Genomic DNA, 25,717 nt, shown 5'->3' on the forward strand with positions numbered 1-25,717 from the left:
CTCTACTGTCACACACAGATGAACTTTAATAAATTACAAATGCACCTGAAAATGTCTTCTTGATTTCCTTTCAGTTTAGGCCTCAAATGGGCTTTCCTCAAGGCTGGACCTCAAGGCCCAGTTTGGGCCTTTGCAAATGTCTCTAACCCTTGACTTAGAGTTTGAAGATTCATTCCATTCTGGATATGAATGCAGGTAACACCTAGAAAGATAAGAAGTCACATTTCATCAGGCTTTCAGGGTTCTCCATTATCACGCTGACCTTTGTGGGTGCCACCTATAGGGCAAACTATCCATCCTGTGTGTATCTACCTAATCCCTCCTAGGGACCCCAAATGGCTGTTGCTCATCACTCAGTACCCAGTTTGCTGACGTCTACAATATTCCGCCTCTCATCATCGAAGAAGATCATCTGGGAGAAAGGAATTCCAGTCTTCTGCTGCAACCTGTGGAAGATAGGGCATGGGTAACTAAGCTAGTATCTTGGTTTCCCAAGCCTCTCTGGTACTTTCTCACCCTGCTCCTCCCTTATGTCCGCATACCTCTCAAAGTGTGTGACTTTGCTGCCTGGATAGATTTCCCGATGAACAAAGTACCTGATGAGGTCAAAGAGCTCCAGTAGCTGGTTGGCCCCTTCTATCTCACTTGTCCTGCAAAACGGTGTAAAAGATGGGATTACCAAAGTGAAGGGCCAGGGCTACGTTAACTTATTAAGCAAAGTTAGTAAGTATAGCCAGGGAAATCAACTTGCTGTTTTTCTGGGATGGACAGGCATCATCAGCCTCTGTTTAACTCCATTGCCTTCCTGTTTGACGAAATTGGTGCTGGGCCAAAGTTTTAGTTTTTGTTTTGAGACGGGGTCTAGTTCTGTCACCCAGACTAGAGTGCAGTGGCCCAATCATGGCTCACTGCGGTCACAACGTCCTGGGCTCAAGTGATCCTCCCACCTCAGCCTTCCAAGTAGCTGGGACTACAGGTGCACGCCACATTTTTTTTTTTTTTTTTTTGGTAGAGATGGGGTCTCCCTCTATTGCCTAGGCTGGTCTCAAATTGCTGGGCTCAAGTGATCCTCCCGCCTAGGACTCCCAAAGTGCTAAGATTACAGGTGTGAGTCACTTTGCCCGGCTTCACTTGTTTTTTTTTTTTTTTTTTTGAGACACTGTCTCACTCTGTCACCCAGGCTAGAGTGCAGTGGCTCCATCTCAGCTCACTGCAACCTCCACCTCCTGGGTTCAAGCGATTCTCCTGCCTCAGCCTCCCGAGTAGCTGGGATTACAGGCGCCCGCTAATTTTTGTATTTTTAGTAGAGACGGGGTTTCACCACGTTGGTCAGGCTGGTCTCGAACTCTTGATCTCGTGATCCGCCCGCCTTGGCCTCCCAAAGTGCTGGGATTACAGGAGTGAGCCACCGTGTCCGGCTGCCGGCCCCACTTTTTAATAGTTAAAAGACCAAGGAGAAAAAATATGCAAATACTTGCAAACTTGCACCGCCCCTATTTTTGTAGCCCAGGGGTTTCACTGTAAGTCTCTTGTATGCACCCTTCAGCATTACACTGTCAGTTGTCAGTCGCTCTTACCTTGAAGCAGCCGCACCGGGCACCCCAAGACTCTGCAATCGTTTTAGGACCTCAGGCACCTCTGGGTACAGTCGGACGTCTTGGCCCCGCCTATCTCGTACAGTTCCATCACTGGGGAGGGCAAGAGTGCGCTCAGCCCTGGCTGGGTCCCATCTCGCCCCAGTCCTCCCTGTCCCTACCTCACCTGCTCTTATGGAACGGAGGGTCCACGTGCGTGTCGACCCAGAAAGGCCAGAGAGTGTAATCTGAGAGAGGAAGGAGAGGGAAGGTTCAGCCTGGTGGTGGGGGACGCAGGGATTCGGGAGCAGCAGTTAGGGGTATGAGGGCGCCTTACGAAATTCTCCTTCCCGTCCCTCACCCAAATCAAAGACTGCCAGCTTCGGTAGCCGCGCCATGACCCGCACCGCAGGCTGCGCGCAGCAGAGTTGGTGCTTCACCCAGGGCCGGTAGAGAGTGCGGCACCTCCGGCAGCTAAGGCGGCCACCCCGCCTGCCATAGACAAACGGCTACTAGAGCGTCGCCACTCGGGGCGTCATCAGCCTAGATATGGCGCAAGAGGGCCATCTGATGCTGGGCGGGGAAGAGGATTGCAGCGAGGTACCAACACGACCGCCACACGCAACCACAGCAGTCAAGTCTCTCCAAGGCATTGGCCACGGGCATCCTCCCTACTACTCCACTCCACCCAGCCTTGCCCGATTCTATTATACTAAGAAGCCAGGGAAGAAGGAAAGCGTTTTCTAGCACCTGCCTCTTCTTGAGACCCAAGTGATACATTAGTTTGTCACTCAATCTTTCTCCATTATCAACCTCTTGATAGTGCAGAACCCAAAGCCCTCAGTAATATTCCAGCCAGAGTGCAGTGTCGGCCAAACCCTTGACGGCATTCTCCAACCAGACCTAAATGTCCAGTAGAGCCACATTCAGAGAGAATTCACTCTCTGAAGGTTTCCACCATCCATGTCAGCACTACACTGGTAGATGTTTAACAACCAGTTTGTGGGGAGGAACTGATCTGTAGTGTTTGCCAGTTTTTGTAAATAATCCTACCATGGCCAATTTCAAGCTACCAACATGAAGTCACTTAAGAAAGTTGGAAAGAGGTGCCAATAGTTGGCTCTCATTAGCCATTAGGAACTGGCTCCAGCACACCAGTAAGTATGTTTTCCTAGAGTCTGATAATCCTTCTAAGAGCATCATCCCTTCCATTGTCCGATTCCTTCAGCCTGCTATAACTGAGTGAGCATTACGTCCATTTTTTATTTCAGTCAACTTGTGCAACAGAAGAAAGATTCCAGGAGGCCAGGAAATATTTTATTGACAACCAGGGACACAGCCATAAGAGAAGGAAGCACACAGGACTGCAAACTAACACCCAACAGCCAGCAAGGGCCCTCTGGGCCAGGAATACTGAATCCTGGGGTCCTCACAGTCTCCCACCAGTAGATGTACAATACTGGGCATCCAGGGGAGGGGGCAGTGGCTCTGGTGTCCCAGAGAGTGAGAGGATATATGATGCCTCATTATGAGCGACACGGTACAGAGGTAAAATGGAGGGTCCATCACTGCCTAAGACCACCTCCTCCTCTCAGAGCCAACACCAGGTGAAGAACTGAACCACCTAAAATCTTGTAATCAGCTGCTGTCTTCTCATCATTCCTGCAGGAAAAGGAAGCCGAAAAAAAAAGACTTAGGAGTTTGTTTTTTTTTTTTTTTTTTGAGACGGAGTCTCGCTCTGTCGCCCAGGCTGGAGTGCAGTGGCGCAATCTCGGCTCACTACAAGCTCCGCCTCCCGGGTTCACGCCATTCTCCGGCCTCAGCCTCCCGAGTAGCTGGGACTACAGGCGCCCGCCACTGCGCCCCGCTAATTTTTTCTATTTTTAGTAGAGACGGGGTTTCACCATGGTCTCGATCTCCTGACCTTGTGATCCGCCCGCCTCGGCCTTCCAAAGTGCTGGGATTACAGGCGTGAGTCACCGCGCCCGGCCGAGTTTGTTTTTTTTTTTTTTTTGACAGAGTCTCGCTCTGTCATCTAGGCTGAAGTGCAGTGGCACGATCTCAGCTCACTGCAACCTCCGCCTCCTGGGTTCAAGCAATTCTCCTGCCTCAGCCTCCCGAGTAGCTGGGATTACAGGCGCCCACTACCACACCCAGCTAATTTTTGTATTTTTAGTAAAGATGGGGTTTCACCATATTGGCCAGGCTGGTCTCGAACTCCTGACCTCAGGTGATCCACCCACCTCAGCCTCCCCAAGTGCTGGGATTACAGGCGTGAACCACTACGCCCAGCCAGAACAGAAGTTCTTGAGTTTCATGGATCTCTTTGGGGGTCTGCGAACTTGAATGAGAAAAAAAATCCCATCTTTATTTTTACTAACCCCCAACTGAAATTTAACATTTCTTCTAACTTTAAACAAAGCCCAAAAACCACAGTAGTATTAGCAATATAGGCAAATTGTTAACAATAGAAATTAACTATTTTCTATCATGATCATTTATAGGTATCTTGAAAATATTTCAAAATTATAGTCATATTAGACCTACCATTAGATCTTAATAAAAAAGTACGTATATTACTATATCACAAATTTGTTTTAGTATTTTAATAACTATTTCAATATAATTAGTTTTCTTTTAATTCTATATATTTTGTTTTATGCCTGAAAAAATCTTATTCTGAGAAGGGGCTTAGAGGCTTCACCAGATTGCCAAAGGGTCTAAGGCACCAAAAACAAGAGGCACCCCCGATCCACCTCAGTACATGCCCCCTCTCATCTCATCTTCACGTAGGATTGCCACGCTGTCATTCTCACTCCAAACTCACATCTGTTTGCCACTGTAGATGAGCCTCTGCTGTTGTGGGGGGATTCCCTCTTTCTCCTCCACACGCTCCTTGATCCGCTCCACCTTTAAAGAGACAAGTAGTCAGGGGCTGCTCAGGGGTAGGACCATGGAAATGGAAAGAACAAGGGCTATGCAGACAGCATAAGAGCAAAAGGACCAAGTTCATAAGCATATGCAAACAAATATACATGGCAAGAAGTGCATGAAGAGGAGCTGGGCATGCATCACCTTGTCTGTAGGTTCAATGTCAATCTCAATCTCCTTTCCGGTCAGCGTCTGAAACAGGCAATGGTTTCATGAGTCCTTAAAGCCCAATGTACAATTTGTCTTCTAGGTAAAACATCCTATCTTGGTCTTTGGGATCTAATGCCTTCTAAAAGGTGCATATTCTTATCTTTGGAGAATGAGAAGGCTTTGAACATACCTTCATTTATCAAATTTTTTAGGCTGTGAACAACTTTGATAGGGTAAGATTCTTTGAACCATCAGATCCTCTTAATTCCATGAGTCATCTTCCAAAATCAGTCCCCCAAAACCAGTGAGAATATTGGCATTCTTTTGGATAACATGGCAATGAAAGGTATCTTTTATTTATTTATTTATTTTTGAGATGGAGTTTTGCTCTCGTTGCCCAGGCTGGAGTGCAATGGCGCAATCTCAGCTCACCGCAACTTCCGCCTCCCAGGTTCAAGCAATTCTCCTGCCTCAGCCTCCCAAGTAGCTGGGATTGCAGGCATGCACTACCACACCCGGCTAATTTTGTATTTTTAGTAGAGACAGGGTTTCTCCATATTGATCAGGCTGGTCTCAAACTCCCAACCTCAGGTGATCCGCCTGCCTTGGCCTCTCAAAGTGCTGGGATTACAGGCGTAAGCCATTGCACCCGGCCTGAAAGGTATCGTAAAAAAAGTCAGAAGGACCTTGTTCTAAATATCAATACTAGGAATTAATATTCAGATAATTCAAAGAATTCTCAAGGACATCAGAAATCACCTCTGAGCAGTATTTTTAAAAATGCTAGAATTGGCTGGGCATGGTGGCTTACACCTGCAATCCCAACACCTTGGCAGACTGAGGCGGGAGGATCACTTGAGCCTAGGAGTTCCAGAAGAGCCTGGACAACACGGCGAGACCCTGTCTCAATCAAAAAAAAAAAAAATTAGCTGAGTGTAGTGGTGCATGCCTGTAGTACCAGCTATTTGGGAGGCTGAAGTGGGAAGATCGCTTGAGTCCAGAAATTAGAGGCAGCAGCAGTAAGCCATGATTGTGCCACTGTACTCCAGCCGGGGCAAGAGGAAGACCCTGGCAATACCCTCGCGGAAAAAAAAAAAGAAAAGAAAAAGAAAAAAGAGAAAAGAGGACTAGAAGTCAACATTACATCTCCCATATCTTTCCAGACTTCTACCTAAATCCTAAATTGCAGCTCTTGTCTTCTTGACTTCTTCCGTAAGTTAAGGGCTGGTGATATCCAAAACAATAATTATACTGATTATGCAGTCATAAATGTTGTGTCATCTCCCATCTGTCCTTGCTCTTAAAGCTCTATCTGCATTAGTCTACAGTGATCCAGGCCACAAACACACCATGCTCAGTTTAATTTATGGGCATTTCTTTGCTTCCATTGTTTTCCTTGTTGCAATATCCTCCCCTTCTCCAAACTTCAAGACCCCTTAAATAAAAGACAATCTCCTGGCAGGGCGTGGTGGCTCATGCCTGTAATCCCAGAACTTTGGGAGGCTGAGGTGGGTGGATTACTTCGAGACCAGCCTGGCCAACATGGAGAAACCCTTCTATACTAAAAAATACAAAATTAGCTAAGTGTGGTGGCACATGCCTGTAATCCCAACTACTCGGGAGCTGAGGCAGGAGAATCGCTTGAACCCAGGAGGCAGAAGTTGCAGTGAGCCGAGATCGTGCCATTGTATTCCAGCAATGTAAAAAACCTGTATAATGTGTAGACCTGTTCCCAGTGTACTTTATTAATACTTCCAATATTAATATACCAATTACAGCTAGTTGTTTAAGTGTTAAACTTTCCCAGTGTTCGACACATAAGCAGTCAATGAATATTTTTGAAGGGCTAAATATACTGATGATCATGCTATAATCACAGCTAACATTTACTGAAAACTATTTTTTTCCTTTTCTTTATTTTTTAAGGGTCTTGCTCTGTCACCCAGGCTGGAGTTCAGTGGTGTGATCCTGGCTCACTGTAGCCTTGACCTCCTGGGTTCAAACAACCCTCCCACCTCAGCCTCCTAAGTAGCAAGGACTACAGGGTGTGTGCACCATCACACTCAGTTATTTTTAAGATTTTTTTTTTTTGTAGAGATGAGTTCTCTCTATGTTGCTCAGGCTGTTTTCAAACTCGTGGGCTAAAGTGATCCTCCTGCCTCGGCTCCCAAAGAGCTGGGATTACAGGCATGAGCCACCTTGCCCAGCCATTGAACACTTTCTAAGGGTCAGTAACTATGATCAGCATCTTACATGCATCACATTTAATTCTCCCAGTATTTATGAGATACGGACTATTACTATTTCCATTTTATAGATGAGAAAAATAAGACTTAGGTTAAAAACATAGCTATGCAATCAAAAGTAGAGCATGGATCCAGATTCCCTGGTCCCAGAGCCTGTGCTTTTATTGCTATCTGGCTGCTCTAGTCTTGGGACCCAATGTACACTCTTATACTAGCTCAGAAAATAACATATGGTTTCTCCTTATGGTATTCACATAGACCAGCATGAAAGAGAACTCAGAAAATTTCCCAACAAGGAGAATTATTTAGTACTAGTATGTTTCCAAAAATACAAGAACAATTTCTTTGGATTAACCTGTTTGGATGTGAAAGAATAAATTACAGCAGTGATTCTCAAGCTTCTACCCCAACCTATGCTGGTCTGTGTGAAAATTTTCAATAGCCTATGGCAAAATGAGAAAAGCAGTGTTAACAGTGAAATTTTCATGAAACTAAATATATTCAGGTGTTAATGTCCTTTTAGGGAATGGTGGTGACAATTTGTGGTAACTTTAAAAAGACAAAATAAAAAGTTTGTAATTCTGTGTTGTCCACAAATTATTTCACTTTATTTATTTATTTTTGAGACAGGGTCTCAGTCTCACCCGGATGGAGTACAGTGGCGTGATCATGGCTCACTGCACCTCGACATACTGGGCTCAGGTGATACCCACCTCAGCCTCTTAAGTAGCTGGCACCACAGGCGGGCACCACCACGCCTGATAACATTCTGTATTTTTAGTAGAGATGGGGTTTTGCCATGTTGCCCAGGCTGGTCTTGAACTCCTGACCTCAAGTGATCCACCTGTCTTGGCCTCCCATAGTGCTGGAATTACAGGCGTGAGCCACCGTGCCTGGCCGATAATACAATCATTTATTTATTTATTTATTTATTTATTTATTTATTTATGTAATTTATTTATTTTGAGATGGCGTTTTGCTCTTGTTGCCCAGGCTGGAGTACAACGGCACAATCTCAGCTCACCCTGCAACCTCTGCCTCCCAGGTTCAAGCGATTCTCCTGCCTCAGCCTCCCAAATGGCTGGGATTACAGGCATGCACCACCACAGCTGGGTAATTTTGTAGTTTGAGTAGAGAAGGTTTTCTCCACGTTGGTCAGGCTGGTCTCAAACTCCCGACTTCAGGTGATCTGCCTGCCTCGGTCTCCCAAAGTGCTGGGATTATAGGTGTGGGCCAGTGCGCCCGACCACAGATTCTTAAAGAGTGAAAAAAGACTCTTGGAGAAGATCTAGAGCTGCTCTCCCAGGAGCAAAATGCTTGGACCTTATATTTTTAAAAAGAATTATTGGTTTCTAAATTCTAAAACTCTAGAGCTGGCCCTTTGTTTCTGAAATCCACTGTAGAGGCCCATAAATATATCTAGAGAGCAATCTGGCAATATAGTGTCCCAGCAACAAACTTCCCGGAAAATACCTATGACTATGTCCAAAAGTATACCTACAATGGTTATTGCAACATTTTGATACTATAAAATTAGAAACACAATCTAAATATCAAACAGCTGAGGGTTAAATAAATTATGGTACAATCATAGACAAAAAATTACAAAGTCCTCAAACAATGTTTAGGATAACTATTTGTAATATATTAACAATATACTGATAATTTAACAAAAAAGTTATAGTATATAGAGTATAATTAAAATTTTGTAAAAACAACACATGCATCTATATGCTCTCCAAAAAGCCTGGAAGGGTATATACAGTATATTAATGCTTTAACTTGAGTAGTGGAATTATGGGTGATTTTAATTACATTATTATGCTTTTCTGTATTTTCCATTTTTTATGCCACAAATGTGAATATGCTGTAATGATAAAAAATTATTTAAAAAACAATGTCCTTGATAAGGGTGTTTGTAAAGCAGCACTGTCCAGTAGAAAAGTAATACAAGCCATATATGCAATTTTTAAATTTACTAGTTGCCACATTGTCAAAGTTTTTTAAGAGGTAAAATTTTAATATTTTTAAACCCAACATAGCCAAAATATTATTCACATGTAATCAATATAAAAATTAATATATTTTACATTCTTTTTTCCACCCAAATATTCAAAATACTGTATTTCATATTTACATCACATGTAGAGATGGGGCCAGGCACGGTGGCTCATGCCTGTAATCCTAGCACTTTAGGAGGCCGAGGGGGCGGATCACGAAGTCAGGAGTTCGAGACCAGCCTGGCCAACATAGTGAAACCCCATCTCTACTAAAAATACAAAAATTAGCTGGGCATGGTGGCGTAGGCCTGTAGTCCCAGCTACCAAGGAGGCTGAGGCGGGAAAATTGCTTGAACCCGGGATGCAAAGGTTGCAGTGAGCTGAGATCATGCCGCTGCACTCCAGCCTGGGCAACAGAGCAAGACTCCATCTCAAAAAAAAAAAAAAAATAGAGACGGTAGGCTGGGCATGGTAGCATATGCCTGTAATCTCAGCACTTTGGGAAGGGGACGTGTGAGTACTGCTTGAGCCCTGGAATTTTGAGACCAGCCTGGGCAACATAGTGAGATTCCCATCTCTACAATAAAATTAGCCAGGCATAGTGGCACAGACAGACCTGTAGTCCCAGCAACTGGGTACTCAGAAGGCTGAGGCAAGACTGCCCAAGCCCAGGAGTTCAAGGCTGTAGTGGGCTGATTGTGCCACTGCACTCCAGCTTGGGTGACAGAGTGAGACCCTATCTCAAAAAAAAAAAAAAAAAAAAAAATTCAAATGGTAAATTTTCATCTGAAATACTTGACTATATTTAAATTTCATAATTTACAACAGAAAAAGTAGATTTATAAACCCAACAACATACTTAAAAGTTTGGTTTTTTTTTTGAGACAGTCTCTCCCTCTGTTGCCCAGGCTGGAGTGCAGTGGTGCAATCTCAGCTCACAGCAAGCTCTGCCTCCCGAGTTCACACCATTCTCCTGCCTCAGCCTCCTAAGTAGCTGGGACTACACGTGCCCGCCACCACCCCAGCTAATTTTTCGTATTTTTAGTAGAGACAGGGTTTCACCGTGTTAGCCAGGATGGTCTCAATCTCCTGACCTCGTGATTCACCCGCCTCGGCCTCCCAAAGTGCTGGGATTACAGGTGTGAGCCACCGTGCCCAGCCTGTTTTTTGTTTTTTTTTTTTTAATTTTAATTAATCAATTAATTATTAATTAATTTATTTATTGAGATGGGGTCTTGCTCTGTGTTCCAGGCTGGAAAACAGTGGAGTAATCATGGTTCACTGCAGCCTCCAACTCCTGGGCTCAAAGTATCCTCCCACCTCAGCATTCTGAATAGCTGGGACTATAATAAGTACACACCACCATGCCTGGCTAATTTTTTTTTTTTTTTGAGACAGGGTCTCACTCTGTCACCCAGACTGGAGTGCTGTGGCATGATCTTGGCTCACCGCAACCTCCGCCTCCCAGGCTCAAGCGATTCTCCTGCCTCAGCCTCCCAAGTAGCTGGGATTACAGCCGCATGCCACTACGCCTGGCTAATTTTTGTATTTTTAGTAGAGATGGGGTTTTACCATGTTGGCCACACAAATTCCTGACCTCAAATGATCTACCCGCCTCAGCCTCCCAAAGTGTTGGGATTACAGGTGTGAGCCACCATGCCCGGCCTGAAAATTGTTTTGTAGAGATGGGGTCTCGAAATGTTGTCCAGGCTGGTCTCAAACTTCTGGCCTCAAGTGATCTTCCCGCCTCAGCCTCCTAACTCACTGGGATTACGGTGTGAACCACTGTACCCGGCTAAGTTTCAGTTTTTAAATTTAATTAAAATCAAGTACAATCAAAATTTCAATTCTTCAGTCTCTCTAGTTACATTTCAAATGTGGCTAATGGCTACCATTTTGGACACTTTCCAAATATTCCAGCTAATATATGAAGCAACAAGAATATTACAGCATTCCTAGTTTGTAACCCCCAATGAAACAATGGATGTAGGAAATGACTGACATCACAGAAAACAAAACAATCTGATGGAAGTACATACCACATCACCACCTATGAATTCGTCTCACATATGAACATACAAAGACTAATCAAGCCTCTAGATCTAATTACCAGCTGACAGGAAATACTGAGGAAAGAGGAATATGTTAAAAGACAACACGGGGGCCCGTTGCAGTGTCTCATGCCTGTAATCCCAGCAATTTGGGAGGCCGAGGTGGGCGGGTCGCTTGAGGCCAGGAATTTGAGACTAGCCTGGCCAACATGGCGAAACCCCATCTCTATGAAAAATACAAAAATTAGTCAGGCATGGTGGTGCACGCCTGTAGTCCCAGCTACTCAAGAGGCTGAGGCACGAGAACACAAGAATCGCTTGAACCCCGGAGGCAGAGAAGTTGATGCAGTGAGCCAAGATTGCATTGCTGCACTCCAGCCTGGGTGACAGAGCAAGAGTCGTCTCAACAAAAAAAAAAAAAAGAAAAACATGGGAATGTAATCAGCAAAATTCAAACTGCAGGAAACTCTAGTTTACTCAACAAGGAAAAAATGGGAAAAAGGAGAATCTACAGATTTAAAGAAACTTAAAAACATATAAACCAATGGCAATGTATGGATCTTAACTGGATCCAGATTCAAACTGTTAATAAAAAAAAAAGAGAGACAATAGGGTAATTTGATGATAGTAAGCAATCAGTTAAATTTTTAGATGTAATAATTATGGTTATGTTAGAAAAAAGCTTCTCTTTTACAGATAAACACTGAAATATGTGTGAATAACATATGCTACGCTATCTGGAATTTGCTTTAAAAAACCAGGTAAAAGGAGTTGGTGGGTTTACATTAAATAAGATTGGCTATGAGATGATAATTTTTGAAGGTGGATGAAGGGTGCATACACCCTTCTCTTTCCTGATGTATGTGTTTGAAATTGTCCATAAAGTTGTTTTAAAGTAACTGAACAATTTTAGAAGATATTCTTGATATATCACACCACAACCTGACAATACATTCAATGATATTTAAACAAGTATAAGATGAGCCTAGGCCGGGCGCCGGGGCTCACGCCTGTAATCCCAGCACTTTGGGAGGCCAAGGAGGGCAGACTACCTGAGGTCTGGAGTTCGAGGTCAGCCTGGCTAACATGATGAAACCTCGTCTCTACTAAAAATACAAAAAAAAATTAGCTAGGTGTGGTGGCACGCACCTGTAATCCCAGCTACGCAGGAGGCTGAGGAGGAGAACTGCTTGAACCCAGGAGGTGGAGGCTGCAGTGAGCTGGGATCACGCCACTGCACTCCAGCCTGGGTGACAGAGTGAGACTCCATCTCAAAAAACAAAACAAAAAAAAGATGAACCTAAACCTAACATACTGCTCTAGGCACTGGAGGAGATACAAAAGAAATGTGATCCAGCCTTGCCAACAATCTTTATCAAGCAAAGATGTACAACCAAGAACCAATTAGACATAAAATTAACAGAATAAGGCTGTATACAAGGAAGTTCTGGCCAGGCGCAGTGGCTCATGCTTATAATCCCAGCACTTTGGGAGGCTGAGGCAGGTGGATCACTTGGGGTCAGGAGATCGAGACTAGCATGGCCAACATGGGGAAACCCTGTCTCTACCAAAAATACAAAAACTTAGCTAGGCATGGTGGACACTTGAAGGAAGGTGGAGGTTGCAGTGAGCCGAGATCGTTCCACCGCACTCCAGCCTGGGCGACAGAGGGAGACTCTGTCTCAAAAATAAAATAAAATAAAATAAAAATTAAAAACAAATCAAAACAAAACAAAAGGAAGTGCTCTATTGTCCAAACACAAGGGGCAATGACAAAGTGCTATGGTGAATGAAAATCAATGTTAATCAATTTAAGCCTTGAATGAGATAACATTATATAACACTATATATAGTGTCTTAATTTATATTATATAACATTATAACACTATAAGAGCCAAAATAAAAACGAATGACATCAGCATTTTTATGGTGCTACAAAGGTACCAGCTAGTAAGGGTACAGAGAAACTGGAATGCTCACACACTGCAGGTGGGAATATAAAATGGTACAACCCCTTAGTTTCTTTATAAAGTTACATATATCTACCACATGACCTAGTAATTTCATTCTTAGGTATTTATCCAAAGGACATAAAAACACGTTCACAAAAAGATTTGCATAACAATGTTCATAGAAGCCTTATTCATAATAGCCAGAAACTGGAGATAACTCAAACACCCATCAACAGCAGAATGGATAAACAAATTATGATATAATCCGTCCAATGGAATACTATTCAGTATAGAAGGAATAAACCACACATTACAATAGACATTACGCAGAATGAAAGCAGCCAGATACAAAAATTGTACATTGAATACTTCCATTTATATACAGTTCTAAAACAAGCAAAACTAACCTATGAAACTCTTGAGGAGTAGGGATACAAATGTTGAGATTTTGTAATTACATCAACTTATGCTATTGTTAAAAACTCACTGAACTAAACCCTTAAGGACTGTGCATTTTATTGTATGTTAAAAAACATGAATGAGAAAACTAGTTCACATAGTAAAGACAGTTGCCAAAGTAATCTACAATGAGGAAATCAATGAAGGATCTGGGTTTTGGGAGTAATATAATGCAAAAGAAGCTCAAGAAAGACCTGCACATTATGGTTTTGTACATCACATCTTGGTTTAGATTACACTTTAGAGGGGATATGATGGTAGGAAAACCTGGTTGGAAGTATTACAGAGAAATAAAGATATAAATGAGTAAGACCCCAGACCAGAATGAGGGTAATGGAAATGGAAACAGAGGTTTTAAGTGAAAAATTAGGTCCTATAAAAGGACCATATAATTTTAAATGACTCTAAAGAATTGTATTCCAGACACCTGAGTGACTGATGGGATTAATAAATGAGATGGGTATTGGGATATGGCTTATGACAGAAGATGATGCATTTTAGAACCAGAGAGACAAGGTAACAAGATTTAAATCGGGAAGAATTTAATTGTAAAATCTTACAGAAAAATATGGAAGTCGGCTACACAGAGACAGCAGTTGAAATGAATTATTCGGCTGGGCACGGTGGCTCATGCCTGTAATCCCAGCACTTTGGGAGGCCAAGGCAGGTGGATCACTTGAGCTCAGGAGTTCAAGACCAGCCTGGGCAACATGGTGAAATGCCATCTCTACTAAAAATACAGAAAATCAGCCAGGTGTGGTGGCATGTACCTGTAGTCCCAGCAATTTGGAAGGCTGAGCTGGGAGCATCCCTTGAGCCTGGGAGGTGGAGGTTGCAGTGAGCTGAGATGATGCCACTACACTCCAGCCTGGGTGACAGAGTGAGACTGTCTCAAAACAAAAACAAAATGAGGCCAGGCGCAGTGGCTCACACCTGTAATGCCAGCACTTTGGGAGGCCGAGGTGGGTGGATCACCTGAGGTCAGGCGTTCAAGACCAGCCTGGCAAACATGGCCAAACCCCGTCTCTACTAAAATATAAAAGTTAGCCGGGTGTGGTGGTGGGCACCTGTAGTCCTAGCTACTTGGGAGGCTGAGGCAGGAGCATCACTTGTGAGGTGGAGGTTGCAGTGAGCCGAGATCACGCCACTGTACTCCAGCCTGGGCGACAGAGTAAGACTCCATCTCAAAAAAAAGAAGAAAGAATAATTCAAAAAGGGGTCCAACATGGTAGCTCACTGCTGTAATTCCAGCACTTTAGGAGGATGAGGTGGGAAGACCACTTGACCCCAGGAGTTTTAGACCAGCCTGGGCAATACAATAAGACTCCGTCTCTACAAAAAAATAAAACAATTGGCTGGGTATGGTGGTGGTACATGCCTGTAGTCCCAGCTACTCAGGAGGCTCAGATGGGAGGATTGCTTGGGCCTGAGAGGTCGAGACTGCAGTAAGCCGTGATGGCACCACTGCACCCTAAGCCTGGGCGACAAGGTGAGAACCTGTCTCAAACAAGCAAACAAAAAAACGGAACTGTAATAAAAATATGTCACTTACATGGCAATTAACAGCTATCTCTTTTTTTTTCTTTTTTAAATTATTATTTTCTTCAGATGAGACTAACAGCTATCTCATGTATAACTGCTTTCCTATGTATTTAATAAAGAAATGCAACAAACAAGAGGGGATGGGGGAGAAGGGGAGATAGAGATGGGGCACAGAGGCCTGTTTGAAGGCAGAAGGGTAAGTGTTGTAGGAAAGAAGACTGGCAATTTTAGAGAAGTACCATATAAATATGAATTCAAAGAAATAGAAAAACATCTAGAATCTTGCTATTCAAAGTGTAGTTCTCAGACATTCAATATCACCTAGGAGCTTGTGAGATATGCAAAAACCTGTGCCCCATCCTAGACCCACAGAACCATAATCAGCATTTTAGTAAGACCACAGGTGATAGGATATTGTATTTTCTTTTCAAGCTTCCACACACAGCATTGATTTTTTTGTTCAGTTTTTTTTTTTGAGACAAGAGTTTCACTCTGTTGCCCAGGCCGGAGGGCAACAGCAGAGTCTTGGCTTACTGCAACCTCTGCCTCCCAGGTTCAAGCAATTCTCCTGCCTCAGCCTGTCCAGTGGCTGGGACTACAGGCACGTGCCACCACACCCGGCTAATTTTTGTATTTTTAGTAGAGACGGGGTTTCACCATGTTGGCCAGGCTGGTCTCGAACTCCTGACCTCGTGATCCACTCGCCTCAGCCTCCCAAAGTGCTGGGATTACAAGCATGAAACACCATGCCCAGCCTTTCAAACAGTATTTTTTAAACTGCAGGTCTCAACCCATCAGTTGGCAGGTCTAAACCCATCAGTGGGTTATCAAATCAACTTAGAATTGAAAGTTTGAGAGCATATCACAAATAGCAAAGTTTTTGTGTCTCTATGGGTTGTGACATAAAATTTCTTAGTGTGGGGTGACATTTTCAAAAAGTGTACAAAACATTCAACATTAGTAACTTAACTTCTTTGGACCTAGTGGACATGAGAATCCATATGCATTGAAAAGTCAATAAAAGTATTCAATAGGCCGGGAGCAGTGGCTCATGCCTATAATCCCAACACTTTGGGAGGCCAAGGCAAGTGGATCACCAGGTCCAGAGATCGATACCATCCTGGCCAACATGGTGAAACTCCGTCTCCACTAAAAATATAAAATTAGCTGGGCGTGGTGGCATGCCCTGTAGTCCCAGCTACTCAGGAAGCTGAGGCAGGAGAATCGCTCGAACCCGGGAGGCGGAGGTTGCAGTGAGCTGAGATTGCGTCACTGCACTCCAGCCTGGTGACAGAGTGAGACCCCGTCTCAAAAAAAAAAAAAAGTATTCAACAGTGTTTCTCAAGATTTTGACAGTGATTCATACTAAAAAATAATATGAACTAGTAACACCCACTGCGTAATATACATATAAAATAAAATAAAAAATTTCAGGCCTGGCAACAGAGATTCTGTCTCAAAAAAAAAAAAAAAATTAATAAAACAATATCCTTACCTAGCACTAAACCGATGTTTCCTATTTTCTCCCCCCCCTTCTTTTTTTGGGGGGAGGGTGGGGGAGACAGAGTTTCGCTCTTGTCGCCCAGGCTGTAGTGCAATGGCGCTATCTCAGCTCACTGCAACCTCCGCCTGCCAGGTTCAAGCGATTCTTCTGCCTTAGCCTCCAGAGTAGCTGGAATTATAGGCGCCCACCACCAGGCCGGGCTAATTTTTATATTGTTAGTAGGTGGGCTTTCACCATGTTGGCCAAGCTGGTCTTGAACTCCTGACCTTAGGTGATCCACCCACCTCGGCCTCCCAAAGTGCTGGGATTACAGGCATGAGCCACTGCGCCCAGCCTTTTTTTTCAGGCAGGGTCTGGAGTGCAGTGGTGCCATCACTGCTTACTGCAGCTTCGACATTCCAGGATCAATCAATCCTCCCATCTCAGCCTCCCGAATAGCTGGGCCTACAGGCATGCGCCCAGACCCTTGGCTAATTTTTTGTATTTATTGTAGAGACAGGGTTTCGCCATGTTGCCCAGGATGGTCTCGAACTCCTGGGCTCAAGGGATCGGCCCGCCTCGGCCTTCCAAAGTGCTGGGATTACAGGAGTGAGCCACCGCGCCCAGCCTATTTTCTCTTTTTAATGGTGCCAGTGACCCATTCACCTATTAAACTGATGTTACGACTCTTACATAGGTCGCTACTCAACGTTAAAAAAAAAAAATCATCATTAATATACTATTTTAATACTTGACCTCAAATCTTAGCTAAGTAGTAGTTTGGAAGGACGGGGGAAGACAAGGTTAAGAATGACTATTCTGCACGGTAAACATGCTAAGAAGCTGATGAAATAATGATAGATTTACTTAGCTACAAAAAGGCCAAACTAGCATTAGACTTCATCACTTGTCAGCAGTTTGTTTTTTTTGGGGGGGGGGGGCGGGGGGATCTCTGTCTGACTAAAGGCACAAAAGAGGAAACAGCAGATAGGACTAATGAGGGCTGCAATTTGGTGAAGAACCACCACGGGAGTTGAGAGATGCAGATGGAGGAAACCATGGCTAGTACCAAGAACTAGGGCAGCGGTAACTAACCTGCCTCAGCCAAGGAAGTGAGGCTGGTCCAGGATGCCAGGCTCAGAAAGGCAGATGCTGACTGAACACACTCCCCGCTTTGGTTCCTGTAGGACGGGTGAGATACCACACCTTGGCAACCACCAGTAAAGGCTCATAGTCTAGCCCCTGGGAGGCCCCGGTTTCCCCGGGCTAACGTTTTAGGGCTGTGCTCGGAGGTGACCTACGTTAGAGACTGGGAGAAACAGGTACCCTGGGAATGAAGAATGGAGAGCAGCGCTTACTCCAAGAATCTGAGAGACGGGGGAGTGAAGCCGCTGCTAGGCCTTCTCTATGACTGCGGGGGTTCGAATACAGTGAGACCCGACAAAAGCGACCCCATTCTGGGTGACAGCACAGTCTTGGCAAAAAAGCAGGGATGGCAAAAGACCCCAGGGTCGTCAGGTGGGACCCGGGCCCCGCTCTCAAAGCCCTTCTGGGTCCCCCTATTTCCCACCACCCCTCGCGCCGAGCCCTGAGGCAGTCAGCGTCCTCCAGGCTGCGGAAAGGCGTGGTTTTCCTTCCCCACGTCTCCCGTAAGGCACGGTTGCCAGCCCAGTACTACTGCGTCTTGGCAAGGCTGGAGGTGCTCCCACCTTCACTTTAATTAGCATCTTCTTTCCAGTTTGGGGCTGCACACGGATAAATTGCTGCTCCTACCGCTCCAGTCGCCGCTGCCGCTCTCCAGCACTCTGCCTGCAAGGGCCACTTCTGCTTCCGGGTCACTGTCTGGCTCCACCCCCCCCCCCCTTTCCACTGAGTTCCGGAAAGGCTCGGGAGTGCTCCCGCGTTTTGGTTCAGTGACGTCGTAAATTAAAATGAAGCATCCAGTTTAGCTACAGCAGAGATGACGACTCTGCGATTCTGAATCCCTAGCGAGCCCGGGCTAGCGAAAAGTGGGGGCAGAACGAACTACAACTCCCATCGTGCCAGCGGGCGGTCCCGCCCGTTTTCCCCTGGGGATTGTAGTCTAACCGCCCCCCCACGCTTGGATCCAACAGCAACCTCAGTGCGTGAACTCTGTTACCCAGAAGGCCTCGCCCGGCCGCCACCGAAGCTGGAATTCGTCGGCTAGTAGTTCTCGCCGGCTACTAGAGGAACCTGGCGTGGCCCAGAAGGCTCAGCGGGATTGCAGAGGTTAGTTGCTAAGCAAGGTGGTCTTTCGTCAACTGCCTCCTGGACCAAGGCAACAGGAAGTGAGTACCCCTATTCCGGAAACTAGTTATGAACCCTCCCCGCCCCCCGTCGCCAACACTCCTTCGTCCCCCTAGGTCAGCCTCTTGCCCCATTGCTCTTTGCAGGGGTGGAAGAAGGAAGTGTAGCGGGGTAAGGAATGCACCGTCAGGGTCTCTCACAACCCCTTCCCAGCTCTTCTCCTCAACAAACAGTACCTGGGATGGAGCCCTAGGGTAAATCGCAGCCACGGGATGGGTCGAGGCGACAGGCCTCAGGGACCACACTTCGACCTTTGCCCGACCTGCCACAGCTTAAGCGAGGAGAGCCCGCCAGCCGTAACAGGGCGTTAAAGCTCAGGGGAAGATTGCTGCTAATGACTTCCTGCCTTCCAGCCCTCAGATTCATCGCTACCCCGAGGCTAAGCGCCATGCCTCATATTGACAACGATGTGAAACTAGACTTCAAGGATGTCCTTTTGAGGCCGAAACGCAGTACTCTTAAGTCTCGAAGTGAGGTGAGCAAGCTTCTCTACATGCTGTTTCTTGACCCCACGCTCCCGATGGGCCACAACCAAGAAAGATGCCTGTCCTTGTCCTAATATGGTACGTTTTGTGGATTAATGAAATGCTCAATTTCCTGTTCATATCTGTAGGTGGATCTCACAAGATCCTTTTCATTTCGGAACTCAAAGCAGACATACACTGGGGTTCCCATCATTGCTGCCAATATGGATACTGTGGGCACCTTTGAGATGGCCAAGGTTCTCTGTAAGGTAGGGCTTTCCTCATGCCCCATCCCTATTGGTGTCCAGTTAGCCCAGCTGACTGCAGAGGTGTTTGCATCCCCACGCCCATGCCCAGTCAGCTCTCTGGCAGTTAGCAGTCAGGATGCTCTGATTTACGGTTTTTTCCGCTACTAAAGTCCCTTTTTCCGATAAGTTCAAAAGGCTCTCTGAATTAGTGTGATTCAAAGCTAAGTTTTGCTCCCACATTTCTGATATATGAAAAGAATTTTCCCTTTTGTCCTGTCTAGCAGTTTGTACACCTTGCCAACTTTTCCCACCACCCAGGTCACCCCCTCCCAGTCACATGCATCCCTTTAGTTACACGATTGTCCACATTGAGCTTTCACTGTTTTCGTCCAGAAACTACAGTTTAAGCATTCAAAAATCCCAACTAGAAGATCCTAGTAGAAGCAGCTTATTAATTTTCTTTAATAAGAACAATTCATTAATAAAATAATACTTCTGCCATTCTTTTTTTTTTTTTAATCTTCCTCTTCTTTAAGTCCTAGGTTCCTGGGAGTTTCTGGGATGTGCCCCAAATGGGATGTGTTTTTCTTATATACAAGTTGTTCACTTTGAAATGGAAGATGCTGCTCCTATCAGTACTATTACCTGCTTCTATACTTGTTGCTGAGAAGGTAGAGAGTTACCTGGGCACTCTGAGAACATGCACTCTGCTGGTTGATCCATGTAGCCCTGGTTGATGAATTCTGCTACTGTTTGTGGCTCCATTAGTCTTAAGGACCTCATATCCTTTTTTCTATTTTTGATTGCTATGTCTTTGTGGAATGTCTTGTCATTTCTTTGAGGTTGATAGTTATACAGTTTTGTTTTTACTTTATTTGTATTGCCATTCAGTAACTGCTTAGGAATCTTGCTGTTGCCCACTGTCCATCTGCCCTGACCAGTAGAATTCAGAAATGGTGACTCTGACTGCAGAGTTAACAGACATGCTGTAATACATGAACCTTTTTGGGGACTGTCTTGATGCTTTATGTGGAGCCTGGCTTTCAGTATTGCTGATGAGAGGTAAAGAAATCAGGTTTTAGAGATAAGAGCCAAGTCTCACTGTAATAAAAAGGTTGGATGCAAGCAAACATCTTTTTTTAAGCTTGGTATGTAATCTGATGTGCTCATCATGCCACACTGTGCTAGTATATCTCCAACGTCTGCTGACTTCCTATCCTATAGTGACTTTTCTTTGCTTATCAGTATGTTGATGATAGAATGTTTGTTGAGAAAGCAGAATTCGATACCAGCTTTAGCTAGACAGTGTTGATCTCTGAGTACGTATGTAGAGCACTTGCTTGTTGCTAGCTAATACATGACTTCCTTGGGTTTCTTGTCAGTTGCAAGATTTGTGGTGTTTCAGCCAACTGCCGTCTCTTGTCTGTTTGCATGTAGACACGTAAAGCACAAACATCAGCATTCACAATGGCCTTTGAATGCCTTTCTCAAAGTATTGGGATATTGTTTGCAATTTGTTGAGCTAGAGAATATGAGCTTGATGAGTCATTATATTTTTGAACTTTATTAAAATGGACTGAATGAAACAGATTTTTTAGCTTGATCCATGTCTCCAACTAGGAAATTTGTCCTTTTTTCCACTAGAGATGGAGACAGGATAGGGTAGCCCCTTATCAGCTCTTATCAACCTTAAGCCATTACCTTTGGTGAACATCCAGACCTACTGAATTACTGCTGGTAAATGAACAAGAACATAACCAAAAATAGTTCAGTACTAGGTTACCTTAGGAGGAGGGGCTGAGTCAGTGCAGAGAAACACAGGTTTCATCCAGCCTCTTCATGGTTCTTTCATGTCTGCCATCTGTCCCACTGCACCAGCAGCTTGTCAGCTTTTAAGTCGGAAGCAGTGAATGTGCTGGCAGATGAAATCCAACCCAGATCACTCAGTACTTGGGTGGGAAATCTGACAAGTACTAGCTTATGGTAAAAAGCCTTACTGGTATTTGTAGGGAGAAGACAGGTTGAACTCAAATCCCAGCTCAATCTGACTTCTTCGACTTGTTTCCTCCCCAACTTCAATCATGTCCTCCCTCAGATAGAATAGGTCTGTTTCTAGAAAAAAAGACCTTAAAGTTTTCTCCCTTTGATGCTTCTTTGTCTTCTCCCCAGTTCTCTCTCTTCACTGCTGTCCATAAGCACTACAGCCTTGAAGAGTGGCAAGAGTTTGCTGGCCAGAATCCTGATTGTCTTGAGGTAACACTGGGCATACCCTGCGCCCTTCCTTATCCCAGTTTTTTAGCAATTGTATTTTGTCTTTCTGGGGACCAACCCTCACCACTGAGCCACTGGCTGCCCACCAGATCATCTCTGATATGCCAATGGCTCTGTTTGTCCCACAGCATCTGGCTGCCAGCTCAGGCACAGGCGCTTCTGACTTTGAGCAGCTGGAACAGATCCTGGAAGCTGTTCCCCAGGTGAAGTATATATGCCTGGATGTGGCAAATGGCTACTCCGAACACTTTGTTGAATTTGTAAAAGATGTACGGAAGCGCTTCCCCCAGCACACCATCATGGTATGTTTCTATTATAGTCGGTACCTTTTTATCTTTTCACTTTCCTGCCACTCCATTTTGCTACATCAGTCCATTTCTCCTCTGCTGCATGATGGTATTCCTAGTCCATTTAATCATGATACTGGATGATTATCCATAGTTCTAAGCTGAAAATGTCTATTTGGTCAGTGTAGTATGTCTGACCCTTGGTTCATAGTCTTTGTAAATCTCGTGTCCCTGATGTCACTCACCAAACCGTGATGGAACATCTGTGCACTGTACATACCTGTGATACATAGACATCTGCCCACTGAAATGGACACATACTACAATCACATAAAAGGGGTCAAATGAAAAATGATTTTTTTTTTTTACAAGCTTGTAAGAGTGGCCCTCATTTTCTCCACAGCATTGAGGGGTGTGTCTACTGACCATCAAAAGCCAATACAACTGGTCAAATGGGTCTTTAGCCTTCCCTGAAGCCAGACAGGTTCTATGACAGAATGGCTTAAGGACAGTATATGTTTGGGTCTCTTGAGGAAGGGGAGCTAAATCTACTGTAAATCAGATGTGAGCCTGGTCCAATAGTTCCCTTTGCCTCACTGAATGCTCCTCCATGCCACTTCATGTGTCCCTGTTGATCATAGCACCTTGTTGCCTTAGAAAAGTGCATCATGGACCTCGGCTTTACCCTAGGTTCAATGGTGACATTGGCCACTCACCCCCTACCTTGGCTTGGTGTTGGGGGAATGGGTATGGGTAGGGAGCAGGGTTCTCTGAAGTGGCTAGTGTAAAAGCCCTCAGAGGGCCCAGTAGAGGGGACCTAGGTATCCTTTCTTTGTAATAATGTTGGAAAGTCACAGTCCACACATACTGTATGTGACAATACATGACCTCCTGTTTCTGGCCTTAAGGATGCTGTATTTCAATTGCTCTGTCTCAGGCAGGGAATGTGGTAACAGGAGAGATGGTAGAAGAGCTAATCCTTTCTGGGGCTGACATCATCAAAGTGGGAATTGGGCCAGGTAAGCTGGTTCACTGGGGCCACTGGCTACCCCTTCAGTGGCAAACACCTGTGGAGCACGTCATTCTCAACCTTGTCATGTTCTTCCTAGGCTCTGTGTGTACTACTCGGAAGAAAACTGGAGTGGGGTATCCACAGCTCAGTGCAGTAATGGAGTGTGCAGATGCTGCTCATGGCCTCAAAGGCCACATCATTTCAGTAAGGCTCAAGGGCAGGGTAGGGTATGAGCTGGGTTTCTGCAGGGTATGGAGGTGGCAGAGATGGATTAGAATTCCTGGGTTTGGCTGGGCGCGGTGGCTCACGCCTGTAATCCCAACACTTTGGGAGGCTGAGACAGGCGGATCATGAGGTCAGGAGATAAGAGACCATACTGCCTAACATGGTGAAACCCCGTCTCTACTAAAAATACAAAAAAATTAGCCGAGCGTGTTGGCAGGCGCCTGTACTCCCAGCTACTCGGGAGGCTAAGGCAGAAGAATGGCATGAACCTGGGAGGCGGACCTTGCAGCGAGCCGAGATCGTGCAACTGCACTCCAGCCTGGGCGACGGAGCGAGACTCCACGTCAAAAAAAAAAAGAATTCCCGGGTTCTTGTTGGCTTTGAGTTGGGCTGTTGGGACATCGCTGAGGGCTTGGGAAATCCATGTTGTGTTCATAGTGCTCTTACTTTGCAGGATGGAGGTTGCAGCTGTCCTGGGGATGTGGCCAAGGCTTTTGGTAAGAAGCTTGAGGGCACGGAAGGATGATTCTGTACAAGAGGATGAGTCACCTCTCAGGGTCTAAGAGAGGCTCAGGAAGTCATTCAGATTATTTCATAATATGAATTAGTGACTCTGAAGTCTATGGTATCACCTGGGGCAGCCAGCAGGGGACATCTGAGATTCCAAGTGTGGGCCAGGGCCATCTGACCATCTCCTAGATTGCTGCACAGTGCAGACTCCTGAGCCCCAGCCATACCTAAAAATATTAGGTGCTGAGGAATGGGACAGCACATCTGCATTTTTCATTTTGCACAGCTTCCCAGGAGACCATTACTCCCATTAAAGTTGGGGATCTTTGCTCTTGGGACACATGAAATGAGTCTTACTTAGCTGGGCACAGTAAAATGAAATGACCAGACGATGGTAAAAACAGCAAAAGGAGAAAGCGAAAGCCAGGCAGGGACTCTCCAGAGGCTCTTTTTTAAATCTTGGGGAAATCATACCCACTGAGGAATAGAGGCCAGAGCAGATCAGACCTGCATGGATTGTGGGTCAGCTAGGGAAGCAGAAAGAGGGAGATGCTGGGATCATTGTCAGGACTGAGAATATGGTGTGAGTTGCTTTTGAGGGTGGCCATATGAACACCTTGGCCAGATTAATCTCTTTCCCCTCTCCATGATGGTGGCAGGGGCAGGAGCTGACTTCGTGATGCTAGGTGGCATGCTGGCTGGACATAGTGAGTCAGGTGGTGAGCTCATCGAGAGGGACGGCAAGAAGTACAAGCTCTTCTATGGAATGAGTTCTGAAATGGCCATGAAGAAGTATGCTGGGGGCGTGGCTGAGTACAGGTATGTGTGGAGGCCCAGGAGCTTAGTAATAGTATGGAGGCAGAACTCATGGCTGCTGAGAGGGGGATGGTACAGTTCTAAGGAGAAGCATGGTGAACCAGGGCTCAATGCTAGGGTCTAGGGAAAAGTCCCTGGACTTAAGGAATCCAGAAGGAGGAGATAATAAAGTTTTTCCTACTTTAAGAGCCTCAGAGGGAAAGACAGTGGAAGTTCCTTTTAAAGGAGATGTGGAACATACCATCCGAGACATCCTAGGAGGGATCCGCTCTACGTGTACCTATGTGGGAGCAGCTAAGCTCAAAGAGTTGAGCAGAAGAACTACCTTCATCCGAGTCACCCAGCAGGTGAATCCAATCTTCAGTGAGGTGCGCTAGACCTGGGCAGTTCTACCCTCCCAAGGCACAAGTACTCTACCATGGGGCATCCCAAGTGGGCTCCTCACCCATCCCAGCTACTGCAGCTCTGTATTACTTTGTCATTTCCTGTTGTCTCACTCCTGAGGGCTCCTGCAGTAACTCTGTACTTCTCTATCTGCACACACAAAATGCCCAAGACACTCACTGGGGAGGAAGCAAGGAAGAAAACAGTCTGAGAAAATGACGCAAGATAATCAAATGGGAATCTGGGGACCCAACATCCTGAAGATTATTAAAAGGAAAAGATGCTGATTGGTACATAAGTCTCTTATATGACCTTGGTCTAGAGGAGGCAGGCTTTTAGAATCATGTTTTGTTAATCTGCTTCACTAAATGGGACCTTCACATATCTAAAAAGCTCTGAAGTGTTTGTATATTTGAGATACCTCAATAAAGAGAGAGCTCATTGACTGTAAAGAGATGCTGGGGCTTTCTGTACAAGGCTAGCATCTGGATGCTGTTGCAGAGTGGGTGGTGGTAGGGTCAGCACTGACCCAGTGGGGTCAAGAACAATGAGTATTATTCCCATGAAGTATCTCCATTCTAGTGCCACCACCCCCAGATAATCTGGCAGCATGAGAATTTACAAAGTATATTCTGGCATTAGGACACATATTTCCAGAATACCAAAGGACATTTCTCTTCCAGGCTTTCAACCTTGCTAACCCTTTTAGGCACAGCTGAACAACACTTAGCAAGGGAAGTAAAAAAGGCAAAGGGATCCTTCCAGTTTGGAAGGGCCAGTTCTG

General features: G+C 45.2%; 3 protein-coding genes across 27 annotated transcripts; 1 reads left to right on the top strand and 2 right to left on the bottom strand.

Annotated features, from left to right (window-relative positions):
* Positions 1-5: 5 nt before the first annotated feature.
* Positions 6-2,085, bottom strand: MDP1 (magnesium dependent phosphatase 1). 4 transcript variants are annotated; one of them, XM_005560948.5, is made up of 6 exons: positions 1,936-2,085; positions 1,762-1,822; positions 1,578-1,688; positions 543-650; positions 361-446; positions 6-202 (listed from the first exon to the last, which is right to left on the bottom strand). In XM_005560948.5, exons 1-6 carry the CDS (start codon positions 1,970-1,972, stop codon positions 111-113), a joined length of 495 nt encoding a protein of 164 aa, XP_005561005.2. In that variant the 5' UTR covers positions 1,973-2,085; the 3' UTR covers positions 6-110. The 4 variants fall into 4 exon arrangements, with proteins under 4 accessions (XP_005561005.2, XP_065403557.1, XP_065403556.1 ...); XM_065547485.2 differs by having other exon boundaries at positions 313-446; XM_065547484.2 differs by having other exon boundaries at positions 313-446; positions 1,912-2,085.
* A 784-nt stretch (positions 2,086-2,869) lies between these two features.
* Positions 2,870-18,225, bottom strand: NEDD8 (NEDD8 ubiquitin like modifier). Its single transcript, XM_005560962.4, has 4 exons — positions 18,098-18,225; positions 4,650-4,697; positions 4,402-4,484; positions 2,870-3,236 (listed from the first exon to the last, which is right to left on the bottom strand). The coding sequence occupies exons 1-4, from the start codon at positions 18,113-18,115 to the stop codon at positions 3,140-3,142; spliced, it is 246 nt and encodes an 81-aa protein (XP_005561019.1). The 5' UTR covers positions 18,116-18,225; the 3' UTR covers positions 2,870-3,139.
* Positions 18,226-18,477: 252 nt separating this feature from the next.
* GMPR2 (guanosine monophosphate reductase 2) lies at positions 18,478-25,385 on the top strand. 22 transcript variants are annotated; one of them, XM_005560956.4, is made up of 10 exons: positions 18,478-18,697; positions 19,070-19,191; positions 19,330-19,449; positions 21,598-21,681; positions 21,828-22,001; positions 22,924-23,005; positions 23,096-23,202; positions 23,678-23,720; positions 24,393-24,552; positions 24,737-25,385. In XM_005560956.4, exons 2-10 carry the CDS (start codon positions 19,105-19,107, stop codon positions 24,924-24,926), a joined length of 1,047 nt encoding a protein of 348 aa, XP_005561013.3. In that variant the 5' UTR covers positions 18,478-18,697; positions 19,070-19,104; the 3' UTR covers positions 24,927-25,385. The 22 variants fall into 22 exon arrangements, with proteins under 22 accessions (XP_005561013.3, XP_073853225.1, XP_073853235.1 ...); XM_073997124.1 differs by having other exon boundaries at positions 24,775-25,385; XM_073997134.1 differs by having other exon boundaries at positions 19,330-19,444.
* Positions 25,386-25,717: the final 332 nt, after the last annotated feature.

This window comes from Macaca fascicularis, chromosome 7 (assembly GCF_037993035.2).
Source record: "Macaca fascicularis isolate 582-1 chromosome 7, T2T-MFA8v1.1".
NCBI classification, from domain to species: domain Eukaryota; kingdom Metazoa; phylum Chordata; class Mammalia; order Primates; family Cercopithecidae; genus Macaca; species Macaca fascicularis.